We start from the raw sequence: 25,096 nt of genomic DNA on the forward strand, positions 1-25,096 counted from the left end.
CACCAAAGCACCCACAGTCTCCACCATAGTCCATATTCCTCTTCCCCTGTTTTCTCCCCTCCCTTCCTGGATACCAAGATCTATGGTCAATTTTGACTTTTAAGGCCAGAAAAAAATGAGATTAAGTATATTTTAGATTTTTATAGGTTTCTCGAACTCTCCAGAGGGCAAAACCATAGAAAATCAAGAGCACACACCAGCATTGTTCCTTAGGTTTATCATATCTTTCCCATATGCCTCAAAGCCGACTCTATTGACCTATTCCTATCTTTTCAGGCAACAAACAAATGCAAACAAGCATCTCATTTTGAGCTGGGCCGCAGCAGACAAGTTTTAATTAGCTGGGCTCGCTCACAAAAGGCTGGGAGAATACATGTGATACATATCTGAAGCCTGGCTAATACACATCATTCTGTATTTTAAAAATGCATGGCATGACCCTCCCCCCAAAACCTGTACTGTGCTCTATCTCCCCCGTGAAAGTAAACAACTGGGATATCATTTTAGAACAGATTCAGCTGTGGCATCAAAATGAGAATTGTTAGAAGACTCTCCATGGTGCTTGTTTCCTCTGGCAAAATCATCTCTCAGCTAAAAGAGAAATGTGAAAAAAGCTAACGGGCCAGCTGAAGACTTTTTTTTAATAGACTGAAATCATATTTTCCCAAGCTAGTGCTTGGCAAAAATTGTACAAGGTACATGCCATTCACAGCAACATGGGTGGAGCTAGAAGGGATCATGCTCAGCAAAATAAGCCAGAAAGAAAAAGAAAAATATCGGATGGTTTCACTTGTAAGTGTAGAAGAAGCAAATAAGGGATCAGGAAAAAAATAACTATAATAAAGTAAAAATCAAAAGCAACAGGGAACCAGAGACCTGACACATTCTACAGGGGAGGAGGAGGGAGAGGGATCAGGACAGGGTGGGGAGAGCACAGGGGATTATAGTGACGGTGCACGGGTGACTTGGTGGTGGGAATTTCATGGGGAAATCATACATTGTACAAAAATGAAAGATGATGTAATAAATATGTTTTTCACAAAATGGCTCAAGGCAACACTAATAGAGATGGCAGGAAAGCAAGCGTCTACCCTCAAGTCCACCTCACCTCCTCTTGGAGGTTCTCACAGGACATGCTTCTGTTTCCCAGGACACCTGCCTCTAGCATGGTCCAGAGAACAACGATTTGCCAGACACCAGTTGGGGAGCTCTGACCTAAAACTTTCTCCAAAAACAGTCAAGGACCACCAGAGAACTACTAGATGCCCCTGCAAAAGGATGGTTTTCCACGAGTCTTCCCTGGTTGTGTTCAATTCAATGAAATGCATACTTATTAAGTCTCCATGGGGCTTCCATTTTGTTTTTGCCCTGTAACCTCAATTCTCTTGGTCAACAAATCTGATCTTATCTTTCCAGTGATTGATTCATAAAACAGTACTATTTAAGTCACATCAGAATATGCTTGCTTATGACTACAACCGCCAGGAAACTGGATCTCCTGCCTCCATTCCAACCTCACTTTACACCCATCAGGAGATCTTGACTGGACAGGGATTGTTCTGGAGCACAGCTTCGATTGCATGGCCTCTCTGCTGAAAACCATTCCGTGACTCCCTGCATAGTTCAACATCCCTTAGATGAACCCAATTCCTCCATACCCTGCTTCCCCCATCTCTTGCTGTTCACCCCCACTCTTATTGGGAGTCCTCAATCTGGAATCCTGTGACTGGAAGGAAAATGCATCTTTGTTTTTCATTAAGTGTTAACTGAAATTTAGCATTTTCTGCAGTTATGAATGTAGGAAGCACACCATTGTCAACCCTGTCACTCTGTCACTGGTAGAAATCATAAATATGCTTCATAGCCCTTGACAGCTGTGGCCACTCTCTCAAACTCTCATTTATACTTCAAACTTCAACATTACAGGCATTGTAAAAATCATAGTTAGATTTTGTTATCTGATATCTTCAGAACAATGGCCCTATGTTTTTCTATCATAAGTTTTATTGTTAAATATTTTAATTTTTGTATATTAATATTGTTGGTTTCCTGAATAATTTCATGTGTATTCTTCTAAGAATTTAAAACAGGGCTTCCCTGGTGGTGCAAAGGGTTAAGATGCAACCTATGAAGCTATCCACAGCCTCTGCAGCATGAGTTCAATCCCCCAGCCGGCCAGGGAGCTACCCTCATGGTGCAGCAGCCATTTCCTGACTTGCCCGCTGCTCCCCTCAGTAGTCTATCTGCCTGTTCTGCTCCCAACTCTGTCTCTGGTGAATCCTCTCACCCCCCACACCTCTGGCCTGTACCCCAGCTCTTGTATGCATAAATAATCTTTGAAAAAAAATTTAAAATAAAGAATTTAAAACATTATTTGGACATAGGATTGGTAAGTCTGCCCCAGGTTGTCAAAGGCGTTCATGGCACAGAAAAGATCAAATCTTGTCTCATTTCCCTAACACCACACAGTCTTTTGCTCTTTTTCCTACAGTTTCACACATGATGTGCCTTTTCTTTCAAACATTCTTCTGTCCCCAAGTCCTCTTTGTCATGTTCCTCCTCAGCCTTTAGCTCCAGCCATTACTTTCCTTGGGAATTCTTTCATGGTATCATGAAAGCTACAAGCTGAGCTAGATCTCTCTTATACAACCCCAAACATCCTGTGCACCCCCCAATAGCACAAACAACCCCAAATTGCAATCACTAACTTGTACATCTCTGTGAAGACAGGTCCCTGTGCTGTGTTGTTCACCTTCTCATCCCCATCTCTCCACACAGCACCCATACCTGATGGACACTCTGCATCATGGTCATGTGGGTAGATGAGGTGTGGTGCTTTCTTTCACGTAGCAAAGCATTTGCACAGCTATGATCAAAAATGTTCCCACCGAAGATGGACACTGACCTGAATTTCCGGTTTCCCGTCAACATATACAGTGCTGTTGTTGACCATTTCCACAATGGCGACTCCAAGGTTGCACCGAATCCCAAAGGAAATGCAGAACCCCAGTCCGCTCATGATGGCGATGATGTAGCGCTTGGGGACCCCACAGCAGGGGCAGTCACAGAGCGGGGCTTTCTGCCCCGACCTCTGCACTGGCCTGCCTTCTTCACTCAGCTCAATGTTATTTTCTTCCTCATTGGTTCCATCAATTTTTCTACAGTGGAAAAGGAATGGACAGAGAAGAAAGGCTGGGATTCGAGAAAAATGAAAACATAGCAGGGAAAGAAGAAAACGTGTACCCATCAAGGAACCAAAAGGGAAACCCAAGGTGTGATGCAGACTGCATTTATAAAGGTTGTTTATTATGTTATTATTATGGTTATTACTTCAAAAATCAATGAAAATGGTCAAAATTACTGACAACTTGGGTGTTGTGTGTGGCTGTCTCATTGTTGTGTGAATATCACAGAACTTACCTGTGCACACCTTGCTATACACACCTATGGGGCCACCATCATACAGGCTATGTGTCATTGACTGAACGATCATTAAACGATGCAAAAGTGTATCACAACTGATTAGGGGAAAAGCCCACACTGGCCTTAAGCTCAAGACAGTGGGTGGGAAGAACAAAGAGCATAGTAAGAGAGGTAGCACAGAGTCATGATTAGGGATGATGGGCACAGAATGTCCGGTCTGAAATCCAGCTTTCTCATTCATCAACTACTTGACCTTGGGCAACTTAACCTCACTGTGCTCCAGCTCCTCCAAATTTGATACGACAATATCAAAATTGTGATAATGATCCCCACCTCATAGGGTTGTTAATATATTGGATTGTCAGAAAAATCATGGCATATTTTTTCTGTTTTCTATGCAAAAATGTGTCATGACTTTTCCGATAACCAATAATTAAATGAGTTTATGGTGCCTAGAAGACACTAAGTGTTTGCCATTATTTTATCCATGTAGGCCATGGGAGGACAACCGTATTGTCATTGAAGTTGAACTAATTTTCACAGCAATTTCTGGACATCATTTTCCAAATATAACACCTTCTATGTCATCTGTTCCAATACCAGACTGTAAATGAGCATGTCTTTCTTCTTACACTTCTAAAATATTTTTGTATCTTTGATTACTTGTTTAACTGCATCTTATCAATGGCTGTTCTTCAGGAAAGCCAGTAATGTCTAACTAATCAACCCCATATGCAAATTTCAAATGCTACCCTGTCCATCTGCCACCCCCCTGACCGTGGGGAATGCTGTGTTTAAAAAGCATCTTAAGGGCCTCCCCGGTGGCGCAGCGGTTGAGCGCTGGGTTGCTAAGCTGCCCGTGGCCTCTGCGACGCAGGTTCAATCCCCGGCTGCTCCCCGGCCACCAGAGGAGGGTCCCACATGGTGCGCAGACCTCTCCTGCCGCCCGCTGCTCCCCTCAGCAGTGTACTTCGGTCCTTCTGCCTGCTCTGCTCCCCACTCTGCCTCTGGTGAATTCTCTCACCCTCCCGCGCTTCTGACTGTACCCAGTGCATGTATAAACAAACAAACAAACAAATAAATAAATAAATAAAACATGCCTCTATTAAAAAAATAAATAAATAAATAAAAAGCATCTTAAGAATCCCATTTACATAATGATCAAAATCTCAAATATTATTACACATTTATTGATTTGCACTGCGGGGCAAGTTCGAAAGTCAGGGTTTCTAACTTCAAAACGTTCCTGCCTGTTACAAAACAAAATATTTCTTTATTTTTGTCATTTGTTTCGTACATGAGATTCTGTCGACTGGTTTTACACGATCATTAGCAAGAGAAGGAATGCCCGTTCTATGTGGGCAAGGCACTTCCCATAGAATTATCTAATTATCTTAGAGACTTGAGGTTAATACCAAGTCAGTAGCATAGATGATGTTGCTGCAGGAGTCTGAATCCAGAACTCTGCTCAAAGAACAGTGTTACTAAGGGTCAACCTGGTCAGTTCAAACCTTTCGCCCTTCTTCTACCAGTAATTTCTCTCTAGGGATCACAGAATGAAGAGGTTTGAGTTTGGCTTTATTTTTCCTAAAGCCATTCTACCATTATGAAAATGACAACACTTAGCCTACATTTCATTGGTGCATCCTCTACCTTCAAGCACTGTGTTAACTGGTTTTCTGTTGTCTTGTGTTGTAACTCTGAGGAAGCTTCCCACATCCCAGACACATAGCTCAATTTTGGGTTGAGGTCACATGACTTCGAGATCACTCACTGTATTATTTCCCTAAGCAACCCCATCTGGTAAGCTAAAGGATCTTCAAGTTGGAAAAGAAAATTCCTGAGTACATTTTTGTCAAGTATTTTCCAATTAAGGCTGAGTTTGATGATGATAACGGAGATGTTGGTCCAAAGTCAAGGCTTTTATTCCTGACTTTGTCGGATTCCTCTGTCATCACTTGAACATGCCAATGAAGACATCGTGCCTTCCTTCTTCATTTTTAATCAAAAATGACCACCCAACAAAAAACAATCCCTGGAGAGGGTGCTCAACAGGAGGGTGAAACACGTCAAAGAAAATGCTGTTCTAATCACTTCTGTCTGGCTGATGTATTCTGCTGTCACTGAGCTAGTTTTTCATCTACACATTATAATTCAGTATAGGTCTCATTGAAGCCTTTTTAAAAAAAATATTAAATTGATAAGATGCCCCACCCAGTTTTCTTATCACAAAAATTCATCTAAAATGATACATAGAAAACTTAACCCTGGCAGCAGCTTCTGTTTTATGAAACACAGAAGTGGGATGAATCTCAGTGTGCCTAGAAATAGCCCTTTAGCTGCTACAGTTTTTAAATCTAAGAGATAACAGACAGAAAAGTTAAAAAAAAAAAGAGAGGGAGATATCAGGTGGCATTTTCACTCACTAGGATTAGAAATAATCCTTAAAAAGCTTATCAAGAGTATTTTTCACATTTATTTATATCACAGATTAAGGAGTCATTTTACCTTGTATGTAAAACTACTTTTTAATGCATCTATAAAACCCCAGAAGGTATTTCCTCTATTTATAAAAATTCACAAATTACAATGTCATATCAATTAATTCATGGCAAACTCTCCTTCCTAAAATAGTATATTGTAATATGAAATTACATTAATATACTATATATACTTATTTCTTGTATTTTATTTTTTAAAACATCCTTGTTTATTTTCTCACAATATAGGATTTCTCCCCTCAGGTGCGGTCACCATAGATTTCTCACCACTTAAGTGCCCACAGGTATTTTTTTTTATATATATACACACACACACACATATACATATATATAGATATAGATATACAAAAAGATTTTTTTTTTGGTTTGGACAAAAACATTTAATTCAATGATAGCACTTAACATTTCCCATTGTAACCATGTGAGATTTTCTTTTTTAAAGAAGACTAATTTTTTCTAAGTTACCTTTTTCAAACTATTGTTCAACTATCCTTTTTGAAAACTACACAGTCAGGAACCACTTTACATAACAAGCTAAACAGTTTGCAAAGATCTCATTTTCCTTTATAGTAACAAATGATGCAAAAAATTCTTTAAAAGTGTTTTAGCTCAAAGCATGACCATACTTGTCTCAACCATTGTGTTGACAAGAAATATTATCTCTCTAAATCTTTTTAATTCAATGCCAAACAATATGCAATATCACCATTGCCGGAAGTGCTAATCCTGCTGTATGAGCAGAATGCTTGTCTTGACATTCTTCTAATTTGACCCTGCGTTTTGATGTATATATTTTTCCCTCCAGACATAGTCTGTTGTTGCTGGAAGGGTTCTAGACACCATCTAATCTGACCCACACCCTCCTTATTAAAAAGAAGTTTTAAAAAACAGGAAGCAAAATCTGATATTGCTAACATGAAGTTACTCCAAAATAAACCTAAAGTTTCCATGCAAACTTTACCTTTGTAAAATCCCCAGTGAATCTCCCACGACATTCTTCAGTCCTTCCTTTCCAGGTTTCAGAATTTTTTCTTTGAAGGTATCAAATGCTTTAAAAGGCATTTTGAATGGGGAGCACTTCCAAGCTGTTAACCATCCCTCTCAGCAACTGTCATCTTTTCGCATTCCCAGCATGGGGACACTGTGTTTTCCTCGATGAACACCTTTGAAGTCAGTTCTCATGGAAGTAACTACTTAAAATTAAAGAGGAGATGAAATTAAGCCCAGATCTTCCCAGATGAGACAACCCTCCCACCCCCAACCTCAAATAAAAGAGGCTAAGAGGTGCTGGGCTGGGAATGCAGCCCCTTGAAAGCTACAAGCTCAGCAGCAGCCTGTGGCGCTGTCTCAGGCAGCCACACTCAGACTCCAGCAGCTCCTCCCTCCCTCCCTGCACTGCAGCTGGAGAAGCTCCAGTGGGCTCCAGCCCACGAGGTGTCCCCAGACCCCTGGCAGCGTCTGCGGTCTAGCTCCAGCCTTACCGCCCCTTCTGTCCACACACCCTCCTGCCTCCCTGGCCTGGGCCGAGGCTCTCCCTGTGCGATCCTTCCCAGGTGATGCTGTAGTAACCGGCAATACCTGCCCCTTGTCGCTGGGCTGATCCTGGGCTCACAGCCAGAGCAGGCACCAGGGTGGACATATGAAACATTCACGAGCCCTTTTCTGAGGTCTGGCCATGCCAACTGCAAGCTTGGATGCAGCCCGTGGAGGACCACCTGCACTTGAGGAGGCTAAAAGTAAAATCCAAGTGGGGAACAGGGAGGAGGGGGTTCACTAGCTTCTGCTCCATGGAGCAGGGTCTCTCCAGGTGTGGTGCTCAAGTTCACTCTGCTAGAAAATTATGCAGAGAGGGGCGCTGGGCCCAGGAAGTCTGGTGTTGGAACCATTGATAATAGAGAAGGATTTTTGGCTCATTTCACTCATTTATTCATTCATTCCTTTTCTTTAGGGCCCACTGTGAGGCAGGTCCACTTAACGAATTGGTGATATAGGTTGAACTGTGATATTCCCTTTGAAGAAACCAATCAACCAGAAAATGAAGGCATTCCTCGCAAAATAATGAGTGCTATGTATGGCACTATGGGAACACAAAGGACATCAAGGAAAGATTTCAGAGCTTGTCCTAGAACCTGCTGAGGATTCTCCCAGGTCCTCACAGTCCTTGGGATAATGCAACTTCTTCGTGGCACACGAGGTCCTCCACAGGCTCCAGCCTATTCTCCTCACTTTGCTCTCCCTATCAGTAAGCTTGCTGTGGCCTCTGGGGCCTCACTCAAGCTGTAGTGGGTAACTCTCCTCACCCCTCAGGTGGGTAACTTGAAGGGATTCAGAGGAGACATCACCTTCTCCAGAAATTCTAATATATGGGGTGTGGTGACTCCCTTCTACACCTTCAACTCACCTGTCCTCCATCCTAGTCGCACATGGCATGAGGTGGTTATGACCGAAATGTTGAAATACCAAATGCGGCCCTCACGTTTATGGGCAGTAAGGAGGGTGATGCTTCCATCAACGATGCTGCTGCAAAGATGCAGTTCTGACGAGGAAGGCTCCAGCGCGCCATTTCCCCAGCCTGACAAGACCCGTGCTCTGTGCTCTGACCCTGAGGAATCATCCCAAGGATCCATCATTGTCCTCTGCAACACACGGTCCAAATACTTTTTGAGGATTTAAATTAAGTTGATCTAAATCAAAGCTGGATCCTTGGTCATTTCAATACTACTACCCAAAAGAGCCATTACTATAATTACAGAGAATATTTATTGAGCTTTAGAACCCAAACGCTGCATTAAGCATTCTTCCCAACACTGCTTGGTAATTTATAACATCATTTTCTCCAAACTTACTGAGAGGAAGCTGAGGGGGAGAGGTTAGACTTGCCAGGTTTCAAACATCTGGCTCCAGCCCAGACCTATTCTCCTTGTTGTCCTGCTCTCCCAGCTCTCCCATATTCTCTCTCACATATTCTCTTGCTCCTTCTCTCTTCCTCCTTCCCCCACCTCTCCAGTCACCTCTGCTTTATTGAGGTATATTTTGCATGTCATGTAGCTCACCCATTTCAAGTGGACAATCAATGGTTTTAGTAAATTATATCAAGCTATGCAACCATCACCATACAGCATGAAGCAGGTAGAACATTTCTATCACCCCAAAAAGATCCTTCATATTCACTGTTAATCCCCACTTCCCATGGCTCACGCTGGCCCAGGCAATCATCAGCCTACATTCTGTCTTTAGTGCTTTGTCATATGAACGACATCCTATGTCATTTGTCCTATGAATGCAATCATACAACATGTGGTCTCAATTTTTATGACCTGTGCTTTTGTAGCTATATCTAATATCTAATAAATCTTTGCCTAACCTGAAGTCTTGTATTTTCTTAAAAAAAATTTTATTGTTTTAGCTCTTATAGTTACGTCTATGATAGATTTTAAGTTCATTTTTATGTGTTGTATGAGGTGAACTTCTGAGTTCAGCTTTTTCTATATGTGTATCCATTTGTCCCAGGACCATTTGTTAGAAAGGTTGTCCTTTCTCTAATGCATTACTTTGGCACCTCTGTCAAAAATCATTTGAGCATAAATACATGTAAAGCATAAATGCATTTATTTCTGGACTACCAATTCCACCTATTGTATCCTATGTCTATCCTTATGCCAACATCACGCTGTCTTGACTACAGCTTTTATAATACGTTTTGAAATTGGAAAATCAAAGTCCTTCAATTTTATTCTTTATTTAAAAATTGTTTAGACGATATAACTGAAGAATTGAGACTTAGGGGAGAGAGAGGGTAGGGTGAGAACAAAGCAGGGAGAGGGCCCAATGGCTTTGGCTTAAGGACTATAGGTGCTTTGGTGGTGGGTGTGGTGTGGTGACATACATATGAGGGATCAAACTATTCCCCTAAATCATATACAGTGATGTAAAAAAAAAAGTCACCTCAATAAATTAAAAAAACATTTTCTGGCTATTCAAAGTCTTTTGGTGTTACCAAAAAGTCTTTGGCATATAAATTTTAGGAGCAGCTTGTCACATTCCACAAAAAATCTTGCCAGCCCTGTATTCTTTTAAAGGATAGTTTCTGGCCACCAACTTTGCTAACCACAACCACTCAAGGTTGAGAATATTATGATCGCAGGCAATCCCACAGCCAACCACTCCACCAAGTCTTTTCCTGAATCCAGAGAGTCCATTCATCCAAAGCAAATATGATCAAAATAAAACAGGATAAACACATTCTTATGCTACAGAAAGCATCTACTGGTGGAGCTTCTAACTCCTTCCTCAACCCCAAGATATGTCCAATTACTTGTGTCTTGGAGCACAGAATGGGAGCACTGCCATTTATGGTTGCAGGTGAAGACCATGTTAACCACCTACAGGTCAGTGACTACAGAGAGAATGCATCATTCCTGAAGGATGTATTGCTCCTGAAACTAAACAAGGTGTTCAGTGGCAATTTAGGAGGTCGATAACATTTAAATATATAACAACAACGTTTATGGAGCACTTTTTGGTGCCCAATAAAAAGCATTTAACTCATCTAATCCCCAAAATGATCCTATGAGGTAGGTACTATCATCATATCATCCATAGATGTGGAAACTGAGGCACATAGCGGTTCAATAAACTTGCTTGAGTTCACTTTGCTAGAAAACTATGCAGAGATGGGTGCTGGACCCAGGAAGTCTGGTGTTGGAACAATTGATGATAAAAGACTTTCAGCTCATTTCACTCATTTATTCATTCATTCCTTTTCTTCAGGGCTTACTGTGAGGTAGGTCCAGTTAGTGAATTTGTGACACAGGTTGAACTGTGATATTCCCTTTGAAGAAACAAACCAACCAGAAAATGAAGGCATTCCTCGTAAAATAATGAGTGCTACGTAACTTGCTGTTGGGAGTGAGAGAGAAATGCCCAGATGAGGAGACAGTACTGTAAGCTTTCAGGGAAGAGAAAGAGAGAAGCAAACAAAAAAGGAAAAAAAAAAAGTGGGAGCAAAGATGCATTAGCCTGGGGCCTCCCTGGTGGCACAGGGGTTAAGATGCAACCTATTAATTGCTGAGTAATATTCCATGGTGTATATGCACCACATCTTCTTGATCCAGTCATCTATTTTTGGGCATTTGGGTTGTTTCCAAGTCTTACCTATTGTAAATAGTGCTGCTATAAACATAGGGGTGCAGGTGCCCTTTGGAATTACTGTTTCTGTGTCCTTTGGGTAAATACCCAGGAGTGGAATTGCTGGATCATATGGAAGCTCTATCTTTAGTAGGTTGAGGAATCTCCACACAGCTCTCCATAGTGGTTGGACCAGTTTGCACTCCCACCAGCAGTGCAGGAGAGTTCCTTTTTCTCCACAACCTCGCCAACATTTGTTGTTGCTAGTTTTTTTAATATGTGCCATTCTCACTGGTGTGATATGGTATCTCATGGTAGTTTTGATTTGCATTTCCCTGATTACAAGTCAGCAATCTAAAAAGATAAACACACGCAGTTTGCAGCAACATGGATGGAGCAAGAAGGGATCATGCTCAGTGAAATAAGTCAGAAAGAAAAAGAAAAAATACCGGATGGTCTCACTCATAGAAGGAATTTAGAAAACTTAAATAAGAGACCAGGAAAAAGACTAATCAATACAAAGTAAAAATCAAAATCAACAAACAACTATAAACCAGAGACACACTAGGTGGGGGTGGGGGGTGGGGAAAGAAGGACTAGAGTCAAAATAAGGAGTGGGGGTGCAATTGTATAGGGAATATAACCAAAATGAAAATGCATACATTGTGCAAAATTGAAAAAAGATGTAAGAATTATATAAAATAAAATATTTAAATTAAAAAAAAAAAGATGCAACCTATTAAGCTAACCATGGCCACTGCAGCACGAGTCCGATTCCCAGCCAGGGAGCAACCCACATGGGGCAGCAGACCTCTCCTGTCTCACCCGCTGCTCCCCTCAACAGTGTATTTCCTTTAATCTGCCTGTTCTGTTCCCCACTCTGTCTCAGGTGAATCCTCTTGCCCCCCTACACCTCTGGCCTGTTCTTTATGCATAAATAAATAAATCTTAAAAAAAAATGTGTGAGCCAGCTTGGCATCAGAGAGAACTCTGCATGGTTTCAGAGAGTTGAGTGAGTACCATGGGTGAAAACACAGTGAAAACACAGTGGGGTGGTCCTCAGCATTACATAATCCAGTTGTTACAGAAGAGGATTAAAACATATGCTTCCCATCTCAAAATAGCAAAGGTAGAGGAAATCATGTATAGAGCAGAACCCCCTGAGAGTCACGAAACAAAAGCCTGGTCTATGCTGGGAATACGGAGACTGAACATACTAGAAAAAAAAATCCAGCCATTGATATACATTTGATAACTTCCCATCATTCTATACTAAAAAAAAGCCACTTCCCTTAGAAAAAATAGTATCAGCTAAGACAGCTTTAGGATTGTTGACCCAGGTTATAGCAATTCCTTATTCTCAGGGTATTTTGTTTTCACTGACCCCATCCCTTTTTATAGCGACGGGCTTCCCACGCGTTCTATATATACCATAATGCTTCCCATCCCCAGGGCCACTGGCCCTGGTGCCCTACCAGTGGCACTTGCACCAAGACAAGCCTATCAGATGCCAGATTCTCCTGGTCATTTAACTTTGGAATTGAAAGGCTTGTAGGACCCTCGAACTGTAACTGGAAGCAGTGGCTCCTTTGACCTTAAGAGCTGAGATGCAGAGAACACTGGCCTGGAAAACAGTGAGAGGCCTGAAGCAGAATAAAACTAAAGCAGGGGAGGGTGCCTGGCGTTGCTAATGGCCTTCCAGTTCCTGTCTGTCTAGAGACTCAACCATCCCTCCACACTTGAGTTTCATGAAATGCCCACGCTCTTACAACAAATTGCCCTCTTTTAGTTTTAGTCTAGATAAGATAGTTTTTGCTTCTTACAGATAAAGAATCTTGGATTGTAACCACCATTTAAAACCCAAATCCAATAATGGCAAGACTGCCTTTACCCAACACTATGAGGGAAGCTTACCTGTCCAGTTCATAACGGGTAGGACTTCAGTCTCCAGTGGTACGGGGAGCTCGTAGTCTAGCCGTGAGCCAAGTCTTTTCACTCTACCCTCTAGACAGAGGGGGAAAAAGGCAAGCAAACAATCCCAAAGATGCTGCAGATATAGTTATACAAGAAAATAATTTTATCAGATCCAATCAAAGAATTAGGTGAGGTTTAATTAAGCTCAGAGCAAGTAACCAAATGATTCACTTTTTTGGATAAGAAACTTCATAAGGAAACAAAGGTAATGAAGAGAATCATCTCGAAGGTCTTTCTTGAATTCTGTGGCAATTTTTCCATCGAGCCTATTGTTCACCCCCAAATTTCATACTCTTCCTTCCTACCTCCCCCCATAATATCCTGAAACTTACTTAAGTTTTTTTTTTTTTTAATCCAGGACTTCTCTCTATCCTTCAAAATTTGCCCATTATTGGTAACTGGCATTAGTTATCAATGGCTAATTAGAATGTATAAAAACATGATTCTTTTTTCGTTATCCACATCCTGTATTTGGCATTCTTTTATGAATAGTCAAACTTGTATACAAAACACTTTCAAGTATCTCATTTAATTCTCCAACAATTCTGCCTTTAAAAGTTATTCTTCATTTTAGAGAGTCTCTTTCCCTATAGCCCCCCACTGCCTACACACACAACTATCATTGCCTACTGTCTTTTGGCTATAAAGACAATAACAATTATTTTTCTTTCATCACTGTTACTATGTGGACACTCACTGTACCCACCTTGGATTTCCTATTTGTAAGTAATTGGGAAAAAACTTACCTTTCATTTCATCCAGTATTTTTACAGCATGGAAACCCTTTGTAGTTTTGCTTTACATACCATGAATCAGGTGACTTGGAAAAAAGATTCAAGGCCATGTTGGTTTATATTCAAAGACAAAATATCCTTTAAAAAAATCTGATCATTTTGTAAATGCAGCTGCATCGTCAAAATGCAACCTGAAAATGTGGGAGGAAGTCAAGATGAAAGAGGGTATTCTGCAGAATTTTTCCCCACCTTCAACTTTTTTTTGAAAGTGCAAATGGAACCCTGAATGTCCAGATGACTCCAAAACAATAAGCAGCAAACAGGGTTCATATTTTGGGACTCAAAAATCAAACTGCAACAAAACTATACACTTTGTCAAGTATTTGTGATATCCTACCCTTTTCACAGATTCGATAGAAGCCAGATATTCTTACCAATCTGCCACGGCCTGTTGGTATTCAGAAAATGTACTTGTGGGGCCCCCCTGATGGCCCAGGGGTTAAGTCTCAGCACTACCACCACTCAAGCCTCAGTTGGATCCCAAACACATGATGCAGCAGACCTCTCTTGTCTTGCCCACTGCTACCCTCAGCAGTGTATTTCAGTAGATCTGCCTATTCTGCTCCCCACGCTATCTCTGGTGAATCCTCTCACCTCCCATACCTGGCATACCTGGCCTATACCCCAGTTCTTCTATGCCAAAATAAATTTTTAAAAAATAAAAAAAAAAAAAAAAAAAAAAAGAAGAAGAAGAAAATGTACCTGTAAAAGGAACAATGTGATAGATAATTGCTTGGGAGACAGTGACATCTTCTGGTAGTTCATAGACTAAATACATTTATAACTCATTTCTCCCCCCAGAAATCAGCCATTGTTTTAAAGAGAGGTACTTATCTATTGGGTATACCTTTATTGAGTTCATAAAAACAGATTCTTGACTTTTTGAAATGTTCAATAAAGCATAAATTCTTAGCTAAAAAATAACACTGTATCTCATGTATTTTGCTCCTCACCTTGCTGTCCTCCCTGGCTTGATCTAACACGAAAGGTTTTATTTTTTTTTTTTTTTTTAAAGATTTATTTTTTTATTTCTTATTTATTTTTTATACAAGCACTGTGTACAGTCAGAAGCGCGGGAGGGTGAGAGAACTCACCAGAGCCAGAGCGGGGAGCAGAGCAGGCAGAAGGACCGAAGCACACTGCTGAGGGGAGCAGCGGGCGGCAGGAGAGGTCTGCGCGCCATGTGGGACCCTCCTCCGGTGGCCGGGGAGCAGCCGGGGATCGAACCGGCGCCGCAGAGGCCGCGGGCAGCTTCGCAACCCAGCGCTCCACCGCTGCGCCACCGGGGAGGCCCTAACACGAAAGGTTTTAAGCAACCAATGTTAATTCCACTTTTTCTGGTAATCACGTGAGTTGACCAGACTTCCCTTAATTCAAGCAGTTTTCCTATAATCTCAGGATTCAAAAGGATCCTGGAAGTTACCTGTTTTAAATTGCTTCCAAAGTTGTCCAGCTTAATTTGGGAAAATGTGATTCTTAAGTAACAAAACAGCTTTTATTTTTTATTTTAAAGATTTATTTTATTTATTTATGCATACAAGAACTGGGGTGTAGACTAGAGGTGCAGGAGGTTAGAGGATTCACCAGAAACAGAGCGGAGAGCAGAACAGGCGGATTAACCGAAATACACAGCTGAGGGGAGCAGCGGGCGAGACAGGAGGGGTCTGCTGTGCCATGTGGGTAGCTCCCTGGGGCGGTGGGGAGGGGAATGGAACTCATTCCGCAGTGGCTGGCAATAGCTTGATAGTGCTGAGACTTTAACCCTTGCGCCACCAGGGAGGCCCCCCAAAACAGCTTTTAAAAGGTTCTAAGCAAGGCTGAACTCTGTCTCCTCCAAAGGCTCCTTTCTAACTCCCATGGTCTGGGGTGGGCGTCCCTCACCTGTAGCCATGTCACACCAAGTATCACACTGTCCTGTAACCATCAGCGGACTCACTACCTTTCTAACTATAGCCCAAGTTCCCTGAGGGCAAGGCCTCTATCTCATTACCACCTGTGTCCCAAGAATCTCACAGTGACAAATCTATAACCTCTATCTGGCTTGGTTTTTGAAGAATAAATGTATTAAAACAATGCTAGCAATGGCTATCTGTTTTTGCTTCAGTAATTATCATTTTAGAGGCCTCTGCCCATTGTAAGGAAGGTGTGGATATCTACTGAGCACCTGCCAGGACCCTTGTCACGCTTCACACACTTTTACTTCATTTAATACTATTCTGCCTGTAAAGAGTTAAGTCTCGTTTTATAACTGGAAAAATTTGTCCCAGGTCAGTTAGTAAAAGAGACAAGATTTAAACTCATTCACTCCATACACTTATTCATATTCTACCCTAGTCCAAAATGAGAATTTCTAAGACCATGATTCAAAACTTTTTTTAAAAAATAGGAAATCAGAGCCACAGATAATTAAGAAGTTAAAAAATCAGTTCAAGCCAGAAGGCAAATACAGAGCAATGCACAGTATTTATGTTCTATTCACTTGCTGAATCTCCCAGCTGTAGATATGTGATCAGTTACATTGTTCAGATACTACAAAAGACAACAGTAAATCAGTTGCTTAGAAGCTCATTTACTCCTAAACTAAACCCTCAAATTTCTCCTGTAGTTAGGTCTTCAAAGAAGCTATTGTATATTGCAGGGAAACAGTGTCATCCTTGGCAGGCACTTAAGTTCACAACACATCCAAAGCCAAGTGTGGTAAAAGAACTTGAGGTGTGGCCAAAACAAGGCAACCAGGCACAAAGGCCTATATTGTGGACTTCAATTCATCCAGGATTTCTAGAGAAATGGATGGCTCACTTAATTTTTGGCCCTCTCCACAAACATTTTTCAAAAATGAGATTTTCAACACTGAGCAACACAGAATTAAGAGCTGTTCTTTGACAGTATCTGGGAGACAGATACGTTGCTGATTAAGGGCAAACTCACAGATTTGGAGCTGGGGTTAGATATGCCATCCCTTCTGAAACTGCACCTTCTAACCAGGATACTGCCTCCGTGAAAGGTCTTTCCATCTCTTCACATAAGTGATCTTAAGAGTATCCACTGGAAGAGACAATAATTCTCAAAAAAACAATTTTGGATCTGTTCCAACACAAGAACAAATGTGTAAAGCATTTATACCTCCATAGAGCATTGTTCTGCAGCCATCCCAGGCTGGGTAGGTTTACTGTTGGTTCAAGCAGTTTAAAAGAGAATCTTGGAGTGCTTGGCATCATCCCCACAGGTTTTTTAATAGTACTCAGGGGAGACAAACCAGCAGCGAGACAGCAACTTGACCCCTCCTGCGAATCTCTACAGGCTCTTTCCTCTGGGCTTCCTTGTGCAGCCTCTAGGCTCAGATGTGCCCAACATACGTGTGCCCACTCCCTACTCCTGGTGTCCAGTCAGGAATGCATGCCGCGAGCCCCCGCTCCTAAGCACCTCCTGCATTAGCACAATCAAGGCTGCAGGTGATAGCCACAGAAGTCAGCAGCATGAAAGCCTGAACAATCTTGATTTACCCATAAGCAGGCATGCTATATATACCAAAGACATTTTCTAAAGCTCTTATTTTACATACATATTTTACAGACTGCTTTGCAGTCTAAGATTATGTCTGAGTGTCAGTTAAAATTTGATAGCCACTGAAGTAGATCTTTTAAAAGTCTATATAGTTTGAATTCTTAGAGATTCCTTTTGTTCTAAAGTTTTATCCAGATCAGTAAATCACAACTTGATATGAAATCACAACTTAATAGGGAAAGTTTTATCAAAGCTAAAATTTATTTGGTGCATCCTCTGCTTGCTGCCAGGTACTTTCCATATAGTTTTTTAGTGTATTTTAAAAAAAGAGATATTTTACAGGTTTTAAAAAAAACAATAAAGTCTACTTCCTTGTCAAGGTAAAAGGGGTTATATGCATATTACGAAATAAAAACAAAAACCCAGCCAAGCACATAGTCTATTCCCATTTCCTTTCATATATCCTCTACATACATCACATTAAGAATCAATTCAAATGAAAGGAAATCATTCTTGGAATTTTTGTCTACAAGCACTTACAGTTTTCTACTCTAAGCATAAGGGATTTTAAATGCTGTCAATTCTGAAATAATTTTAAGATAATATAGTCCTTTGAAAATTTTGTTCATATACAAACAATATCCTGGAAATAGCAGTATTTATTTTTCAGGAGCAATTTTCCAACAGAAAAGGGCAATAGTAACAGTTCAATTGATGGAGATAACTTAAATACCTTCAGGAAAGAAAAATTTGTAGGAAAATATTTGTAAAAATGTAGCACCATTACCTCAATGAATGAGAAATTGTCAAAATCTGAGATTTAAGAGTTACATATATTTTTCAAATAATCTTTTTTGTAAGTTTAAATTATATATATAAGTTGTTAGAGATGCTTTCTTTTTAATTCAGAGTTCAATGACATTAATTTTGCAAAATAAAAAAGCAATTTCCTAATAAGCAGTTATGACTGAATTGCTACAAAGAAAAATTCTTTGACATTAAAAAATTTTATTCCATAGGTAAACTTTCTCAAGAGAAATAGTGTATTACAAACAAGACAAATAATCTGGTCAAGATGAATATAGTTGACAAAACATTTTGCTCTTCCTAGTGCTTTCATCCCTTAGAGAAGTTTCTTCAGCTTCTCTGCGTCCTTTTTCTAAAACCATGTAACAAATTAACAGCTCATACAGAAACCAGATGTAAAGCTGAATTTTTATTTTTTTAAGTATCTTCTTAACTTAATACCACCAGCAATATTATTGTTAAATTACATCTTATAATCAAGTACTGTATAGTCAACATATACACTATGTGTATATATATTTTTCAATGTATGAACTTAATGCCAGCATACTAAACTTTATATGATTTATTTTAAATGATTGCTGGTTTCAGATAATTAAAAACCACAAGCTAACTAAGGCAGCAATGATAATACATATACACTGTGAAAGACGGTTTCAAAGTTATCACATAATGATGGCATATAATTTAACAAAATACAAATGACATTTATAGCATAAGGCTCCGTGGTTGATTAATCAGCAAATTAAAAAATATCAGAGAAAGGTTTTGAAAAGTAAAGTGTTTCATCTTAGAATTTATTCTTCCTTTCTAAAAATGGCAAATTATAGACATTAAAATATTTGAAGGAAAGGTTTCTGAAATTCCTCAAAAATTAAGCTTCAGTGGTAGGTCAGAGTTTATCATGAAAAGCTGAAAATTAATCAGTTGGTAGCCAGAAGATACAACGGCTCATTTTTAGAGAAGTAAAGTTTATTACATTTTAAACAATACAGCAGAAATCGCAAAAGTTTACTCATTAAATATAGTGTAATTCTTACAAATCTCCTTTTGAAAATGCAATTCATATATGCTGCAACCTCAGAAGTTAAATTCAAAATGAAAGATGAAGGCAGAAGTCAGGGAAATCACATCAGGGGGCTCTGTCAAATATCTGTACAAATCAGTACACACCTCTTCTGCTGTGATACAGTAGGAAAAAAGTGATTCTGAATATATCCAAGTAAATACAGAAAAATACATTACTATTTTGAGTCAGACCATGCTAAAATATAATTTACAATGATCACTTTGCATTTTAAGATGGTTAATAACGCCTTTAGCTGGAACCAATGAAATCAAGCTTAAGTTAAATTTTGCAGTACTGGCTGTCCTTTGTACTAAACATTAGTTCATCTGAGAAGAAAATAAGATTGGAAAAACCAAATGACCTGATCCTTTTCATTATGCTAATCATTTCTTCACTCAGTCGTACTAAATGCAAACAAATCAATACAGCAATATTATTCACATTAAAAATGAAGACTAATGACTTATGAAGGCAGACTATGTACCATGTAGAATTTTACAGATGCAACTTGCAATTACCATCAACTCAATTTTTTAAATAACACCAAGATGTACAAGTCAAAATAAACACCTGATTTTTAAAAATTCTGCTATTCAAGATACTAGGTGCCTTTTTTCTCTTTGAGATTGGTAAGGATTGGGTCTTTTAAAAACCTGAAGACAAGATGGTAGGAGGAAAAACATCCTCAATGTTCTAAAAAAAACTCAACTGTTAGGAGTCCGCACAACTACAACGCTGGCATGGAAACAGGTGTTTTGTCGCAGAACCACTCACTTTCCATAGTAGTAGTGCCTCCAAGCCAACCATATAAACCTGCAAATCAGCTCACTCATGATTAAAACGCAAGTAACCCCTCAAAAATAGAAGCAAGACACCTCACCCAAAAAGATCTTTTAAATCATTACTAGCTGAACTGTTATTGGTCATAGTAGTTGGTGGCTGTGCAAAGTTCTGTGGGTTAAAGAAAGGATTGGCCTGCATACCAAAGGCCGATTGTCCCATCATGTTCATTTGTGCTCCCATTACTGAACTGCCCATGCCTGGAGCCCCTTGAGGAGGTACAAACTGATTCAGCCATTGATTTGGTTTCTGTTGTGATAACTGATTCATGCTAACTTTGGGTTTCTGCGGGCCAAAGAGATCATTAAGGGCAGACATATCAGTAGGTCTTTGTTGAGCCTGCTTTGCACCAGCAGCATTTGAACCAGAAACACTCATTGCATTGAAGTTTGGCAAAGTGGAAGGTGTCCCCAGGGGCATCTTGTTCATTCCAGGTGTGCTTGGACTACTGAAGAAGTTCTGGTTTGTGTTAACTGGCATGTTGAATCCTGAAGTCTGAAAGCCCACGTTAGCATTTAGGCCATTTGTCAAATTTCTTTTTGTATTATCGATTGGTGTAGAAAACATCATGCCAAGGCCCATGGAAGGAACAGATGTGAAGGTACTTGAAGCAGAAATTTTAGGGGTAGTAACAGAGAGGCTGGTCAAAGATGACATATTATTATCCATCAATGTGTCTGTCAAGTCCTTCGTCTGAAAAATATGAGGGAATGACTTTATCACTCAGAACGCCAAATTACTTTATAAACATTTGATAGATTATATTACAAAGGACAACTTAAAATTAAGGTCAACAGTCTATACTAGGTCAGGAAACCAGGGTCCACAAGCCGAATCTAAGCTGCCATCCTTTTTTTTTTTTAATTTTTAAAATTTTTTTATATCATTGTTCATTTTTAAACAATATTTGCTTCCCCTGCCCCCTCAGGTATAGTCCCCATAGAGTTTCCTTCCCCAATGCACCCGTGCACCATCACCTCAGTCCCCTGTGCTCCTCCCTCCCTCCCTCCGATCCCTCTCCCTCCTCCTCCTCTGCAGGATGTCTCTGATTTATAATCGTCTGTTTTTGCTTTGCTGTGTTTTGAACTGTTATTATTTTTTACAGTGATGTCTTAGTTGGTTCCCCTATATTCTTGCTATAAGTAAAACCATCTGATATTTTTCTTTTTCCTTCTGGCTTATTTCACTGAGCATAATTACTTCTCGCTCCATCCACACTGCTGCGAATGGCATCAGTTTATCTTTTTTGATTGCTGAATAATATTCCATTGTGTGTATATGCCACATCTTCTTGATCCAGTCATCTATTTTGGGCATTTGGGTTGTTTCCAGGTTTTACCTATTGTAAATAGTGCTGCAATAAACATAGGGGTACAGGTGGTCTTTTGAATCAGTGTTTTTGTGTCCTTTGGGTAGATCGCTAGGAATGGAATTGCCAGGTCATATGGTAAAAGCTGCCATCTTTTTATGTATGGTTTTTATAGATAAACATTCGCAATCAGCTTGACAATAGGGAATGCTTTGAACTGTATTTAAAAGAAATATCTCTTTCCCATCAAAGAATCTCATTATTAGATTAGCATTACAAAAAAGGATACTATTAATATTTTTATATTTTGAATGTCATCAAAATTTTGTGGAAATTTGTTTTCTCTGCTCTAATAAAAGATTTTGCCTGTTGTCCCACAAAGATTTTTTCAGAGAAATAGTTTCAGTGAATGAAAGTTAACAAAAATATAATTCATGGAATTAAGATAAAGTTATTTCTAAACCAATGAAAGTATAAAATATCTACAAGTGAGGACCTTAATCAGTGCCACAGCACCTAGAACGGAGTCTGGAACATAGCAGGAAATAAATACTGCTCAGGCCACATGCGCTATCTTCCTAAATCAGGTTGCAAATCTGAGTATAACTGAAAAGTCAAAAATTGAAAATTACTTTTAGCTCAAAAATAAGAGCATGAGTATAATATTCTTGGTTGTCCCCAAGTAAGCAGCACTGAATTAGTACCCAAAGATCTTCTCCCTGAAGAATCTCTCCTAGTCATCTAACTTCCTCCTGAATGGTAACAAACGCCATCATGAAATGCTATATATTAGGCAGGCTCCAGAGTGATTGTTAGAAAGTCCTATATGCTTCTACTCCTTAGAAACTACTCATGAAAGTGCTCTTTGAAACACCTTTTTACAAACACTAGTAGGTAGGCTAAATGTCACATTATCTTACTCCTTCAGAGTAAGTATTCTTGAAACTATGCAAAAGAAATGAATTCTGACCTGTTTGACTGGAGCAACCGGTGTATGCACTTGGGGTTTAAGAGGCTGCTGGCTTTTCAACTTCTGTGCCTGCTCTTGTTCTTTTGCCAATTTCTGTTTTTCTTCAAGTGTAAGTGGCGCCTTAAAATAAAACAAACAAACAAACAAAAATCAGCTGTCAACTTCACAATTCCACTTGTAAGACAAAAGATTTCTCATTTGTAAATGTTTTGGTATATGCGGCAAGCAGGTTGCAAACTCCTGTATTAGTGACTGGCACAGGTAAGTTATATTTCAAATTATTACAAGATTTAACTGTAGGAAAAACTCACAGAATCTGTACTAAAATATTTCCAGTATGAAAAGTTATTATTTTAAAACCATTTATTAGAAACCTCTTTTTCCAGGCAATATGATTAGATGATTTAACTTATAAAGTTGGGAGAGCTCATTGACCTCTAAATATCTAACACCAAAATTACTTTAGAAATTGACCAAAAAGTTAAGACAGAAGTAAAAAAATAGCTTTTTTTACTCCTAATGTTTGCATAGAATTTGACATTTGTCTTTTTCTTTTCTATAACCTCTTATGTTCTCTTACAATTTTGTGAACCACAATGCCCATGGTTTTACACATACAAATACTTCTTTTTGTTGAATGAGAAGAAAATTGCCCTCAGCAGAAATCATAAATTGACTTTTTTTCCTCCAAATTATGTTCACTGAGGTAAAGCTTGTTTACCTTGTATCTTTGGAAGTTACAGGTTTAAATCTCTACAAATGTGTATTTTCAGGGCCTTCCTGGTGGTGCAGGGGTTAAAGTCTCAGCCCTATCAAGATACCACACCAGCCACTGCAGCAGGAGTTCGATCCCCAATCAGGGAGCTAACACATATGGCACAGCAGACCTCTCCTGCCTTGCCTGCTGCTCCCCTCAGCACTGTATTTCAGCAGATCTGCCTGTTCTGCTCCTCACTCTGTCTCTAGTGAATCCTCTCACCCACGGTACCTCTGGCCTAGACCCCAGTTCTTGTATGCATAAATAAATACAATAAATCTTAAAAAAAGTTTCAAAACATGCCCACAACTAGAGCCCAAATAATCCTACATGTTCCATTGAGTGCCTTTCTTTCCCCACTCCCACCCTGTCACCCTCCCCCTTTCTGGTTGCTTCAGTTTTGCAGTCAGATGTTAAGAGTTTATTATTGGTTTGGTATTGACTGACCCTTATTTATGTTTCTGTATCTTCCACATGTGAGACCATCTGGTATTTGTCTTTCTTCTGATATAATTTTTACATTGGATGCTAACCAATATTTCAACTGGAAAGTACTTTACAACTTATTGTGCAAAATCAGAGAGAGAGCAAAATTTTAACAGGAAACAGATAAGAAAAACATGTTCTCAGACTTTTAAAATACTGTTAGTTCACCAACAATAAGTCATGTTGACATCATGAACCCCCTGACATGATCAAACAGGAAGGGTTCATCGCCACTTCTATGGCACGCTTGCAAAAATGCATAATCTTATATGAGAAAATATTAGACAAATCCAAACTGTGGGTCAGTCTACAAAAATAAATGATGGATATTCTTAAAAAATGTCAAGGTGAAAGGCAACAGACCATAAAAGGTTCATGTTTTCATCATGAAATGAAAGAGGGCCTAAGATTGGAGAATGTTGGGCTCAAAATGAATAGAAAAAATTGAACTGAAACTGTTAGAACTGTAGTTAGTAGGAGAGAAATTAAAATTATGTAGGGAAAACCTAAGCTAAAAGGACAGCATGAGGGCCTCCCCGGTGGCGCAGCGGTTGAGCACTGGCTTGCGAAGCTGCACGCAGCCTCTGCAGTGCCAGTTTGATCCCCAGCTGCTCCCCGGCGCCTGGAGGAGGGTCCCACATGGCGCCAGACCTCTCCTGCCGCCCACTGCTCCCCTCAGCAGTGTACTTCAGTCCTTCTGCCTGCTCTGCTCCCTGCTCTGACTCTGGTGAATTCTTTCATCCTCCTGTGCTTCTGACTGTACCCAGTGCTTGTATAAATAAATAAAAATAAATCTTTAAAAAAAAAAAAAAAGATCAAGGGGAGTTGAGCTACTGTCTCCCTTAAAAAAAAAAAAATAAATAAATAAAAGGACAGCATGAGTCTTTAGCCGATGCCAACAAGATGGGAACTGAAGCTCTGAAGCTGAGAAGAGGAACCGTGGAATTCATCAAAGGGTATGGCTGGCAAAGTACAGGAGAAAGGAGTCAGGCTATCTAGAAATGTTACTACAAGAAGGTCGAGAATATAGTAATAAGTAAATCTTAGGTGTGTTTATTCTCAACATGGGTCAAGTTCTATACCACTGGTAGTTTTTAAATTTCAAGAAGTTTTAGTTCAGATGCTAAACAGCTTTTACAACAAAAATCTGTGGCTTATAGGAAGTCCTATAATATAATCAAGAGTAGTAGAATAGTCAAGAAACTTACTCTTTTATGTTTATTGTGTGATCCATCGTCTTTATTTTCTGACTCACCACCAGTCAGGAGGTCTGCTCCAAGGTTGTTAAAGACTTTGTCAATCTGCTGAAATAGAAAAAAGCCACCATTTGAATAGAGGCCAATAAAAACATGACTTTACTACTTAAAAATCAACTGCCTCATGAAAAACAAAAGTTAAGCAAAAAATCAAAATAATCTAAATAGCTTTTTACCTGAGACCCAATATTTGTCACTTTTGTCTCCTCAGAAGCATTCACTTGATTTCCTATGTCCAAAGACCTACAAAAGAATTTAATTATGACAAAGCAATAAAGA

At 39.6% G+C, this 25,096-nt stretch overlaps 2 protein-coding genes across 5 annotated transcripts in view; both read right to left on the minus strand.

Annotated features, from left to right (window-relative positions):
• Nucleotides 1–6,986, minus strand: part of SLC17A8 (solute carrier family 17 member 8) — a gene marked incomplete at both ends in the record, with an annotated part of 29,279 nt that extends 22,293 nt beyond the window's left edge. The window contains 2 exons of the mRNA XM_084254920.1: nt 2,906–3,158; nt 6,886–6,986. Coding sequence (XP_084111046.1) covers nt 2,906–3,158; nt 6,886–6,986 — 354 coding nt within the window. The remainder of the gene's footprint in view (nt 1–2,905; nt 3,159–6,885) is intronic.
• A 13,089-nt stretch (nt 6,987–20,075) lies between these two features.
• Nucleotides 20,076–25,096, minus strand: part of SCYL2 (SCY1 like pseudokinase 2) — a gene marked incomplete at both ends in the record, with an annotated part of 35,993 nt that continues 30,972 nt past the window's right edge. For 2 of the 4 annotated variants that reach the window (XM_084255008.1, XM_084255006.1), the window contains 4 exons: nt 20,076–20,732; nt 22,319–22,438; nt 24,770–24,862; nt 24,994–25,060. In XM_084255008.1, the coding sequence (XP_084111134.1) occupies nt 20,076–20,732; nt 22,319–22,438; nt 24,770–24,862; nt 24,994–25,060 (937 nt within the window). Of the gene's footprint in view, nt 20,733–22,318; nt 22,439–24,769; nt 24,866–24,993; nt 25,061–25,096 lie in introns of all 4 variants that reach the window. The other 2 variants (XM_084255007.1, XM_084255005.1) reach the window with 1 other exon arrangement.

Source organism: Talpa europaea, assembly GCF_964194135.1.
Source record: "Talpa europaea genome assembly, chromosome: 15".
Lineage (NCBI taxonomy): Eukaryota > Metazoa > Chordata > Mammalia > Eulipotyphla > Talpidae > Talpa > Talpa europaea.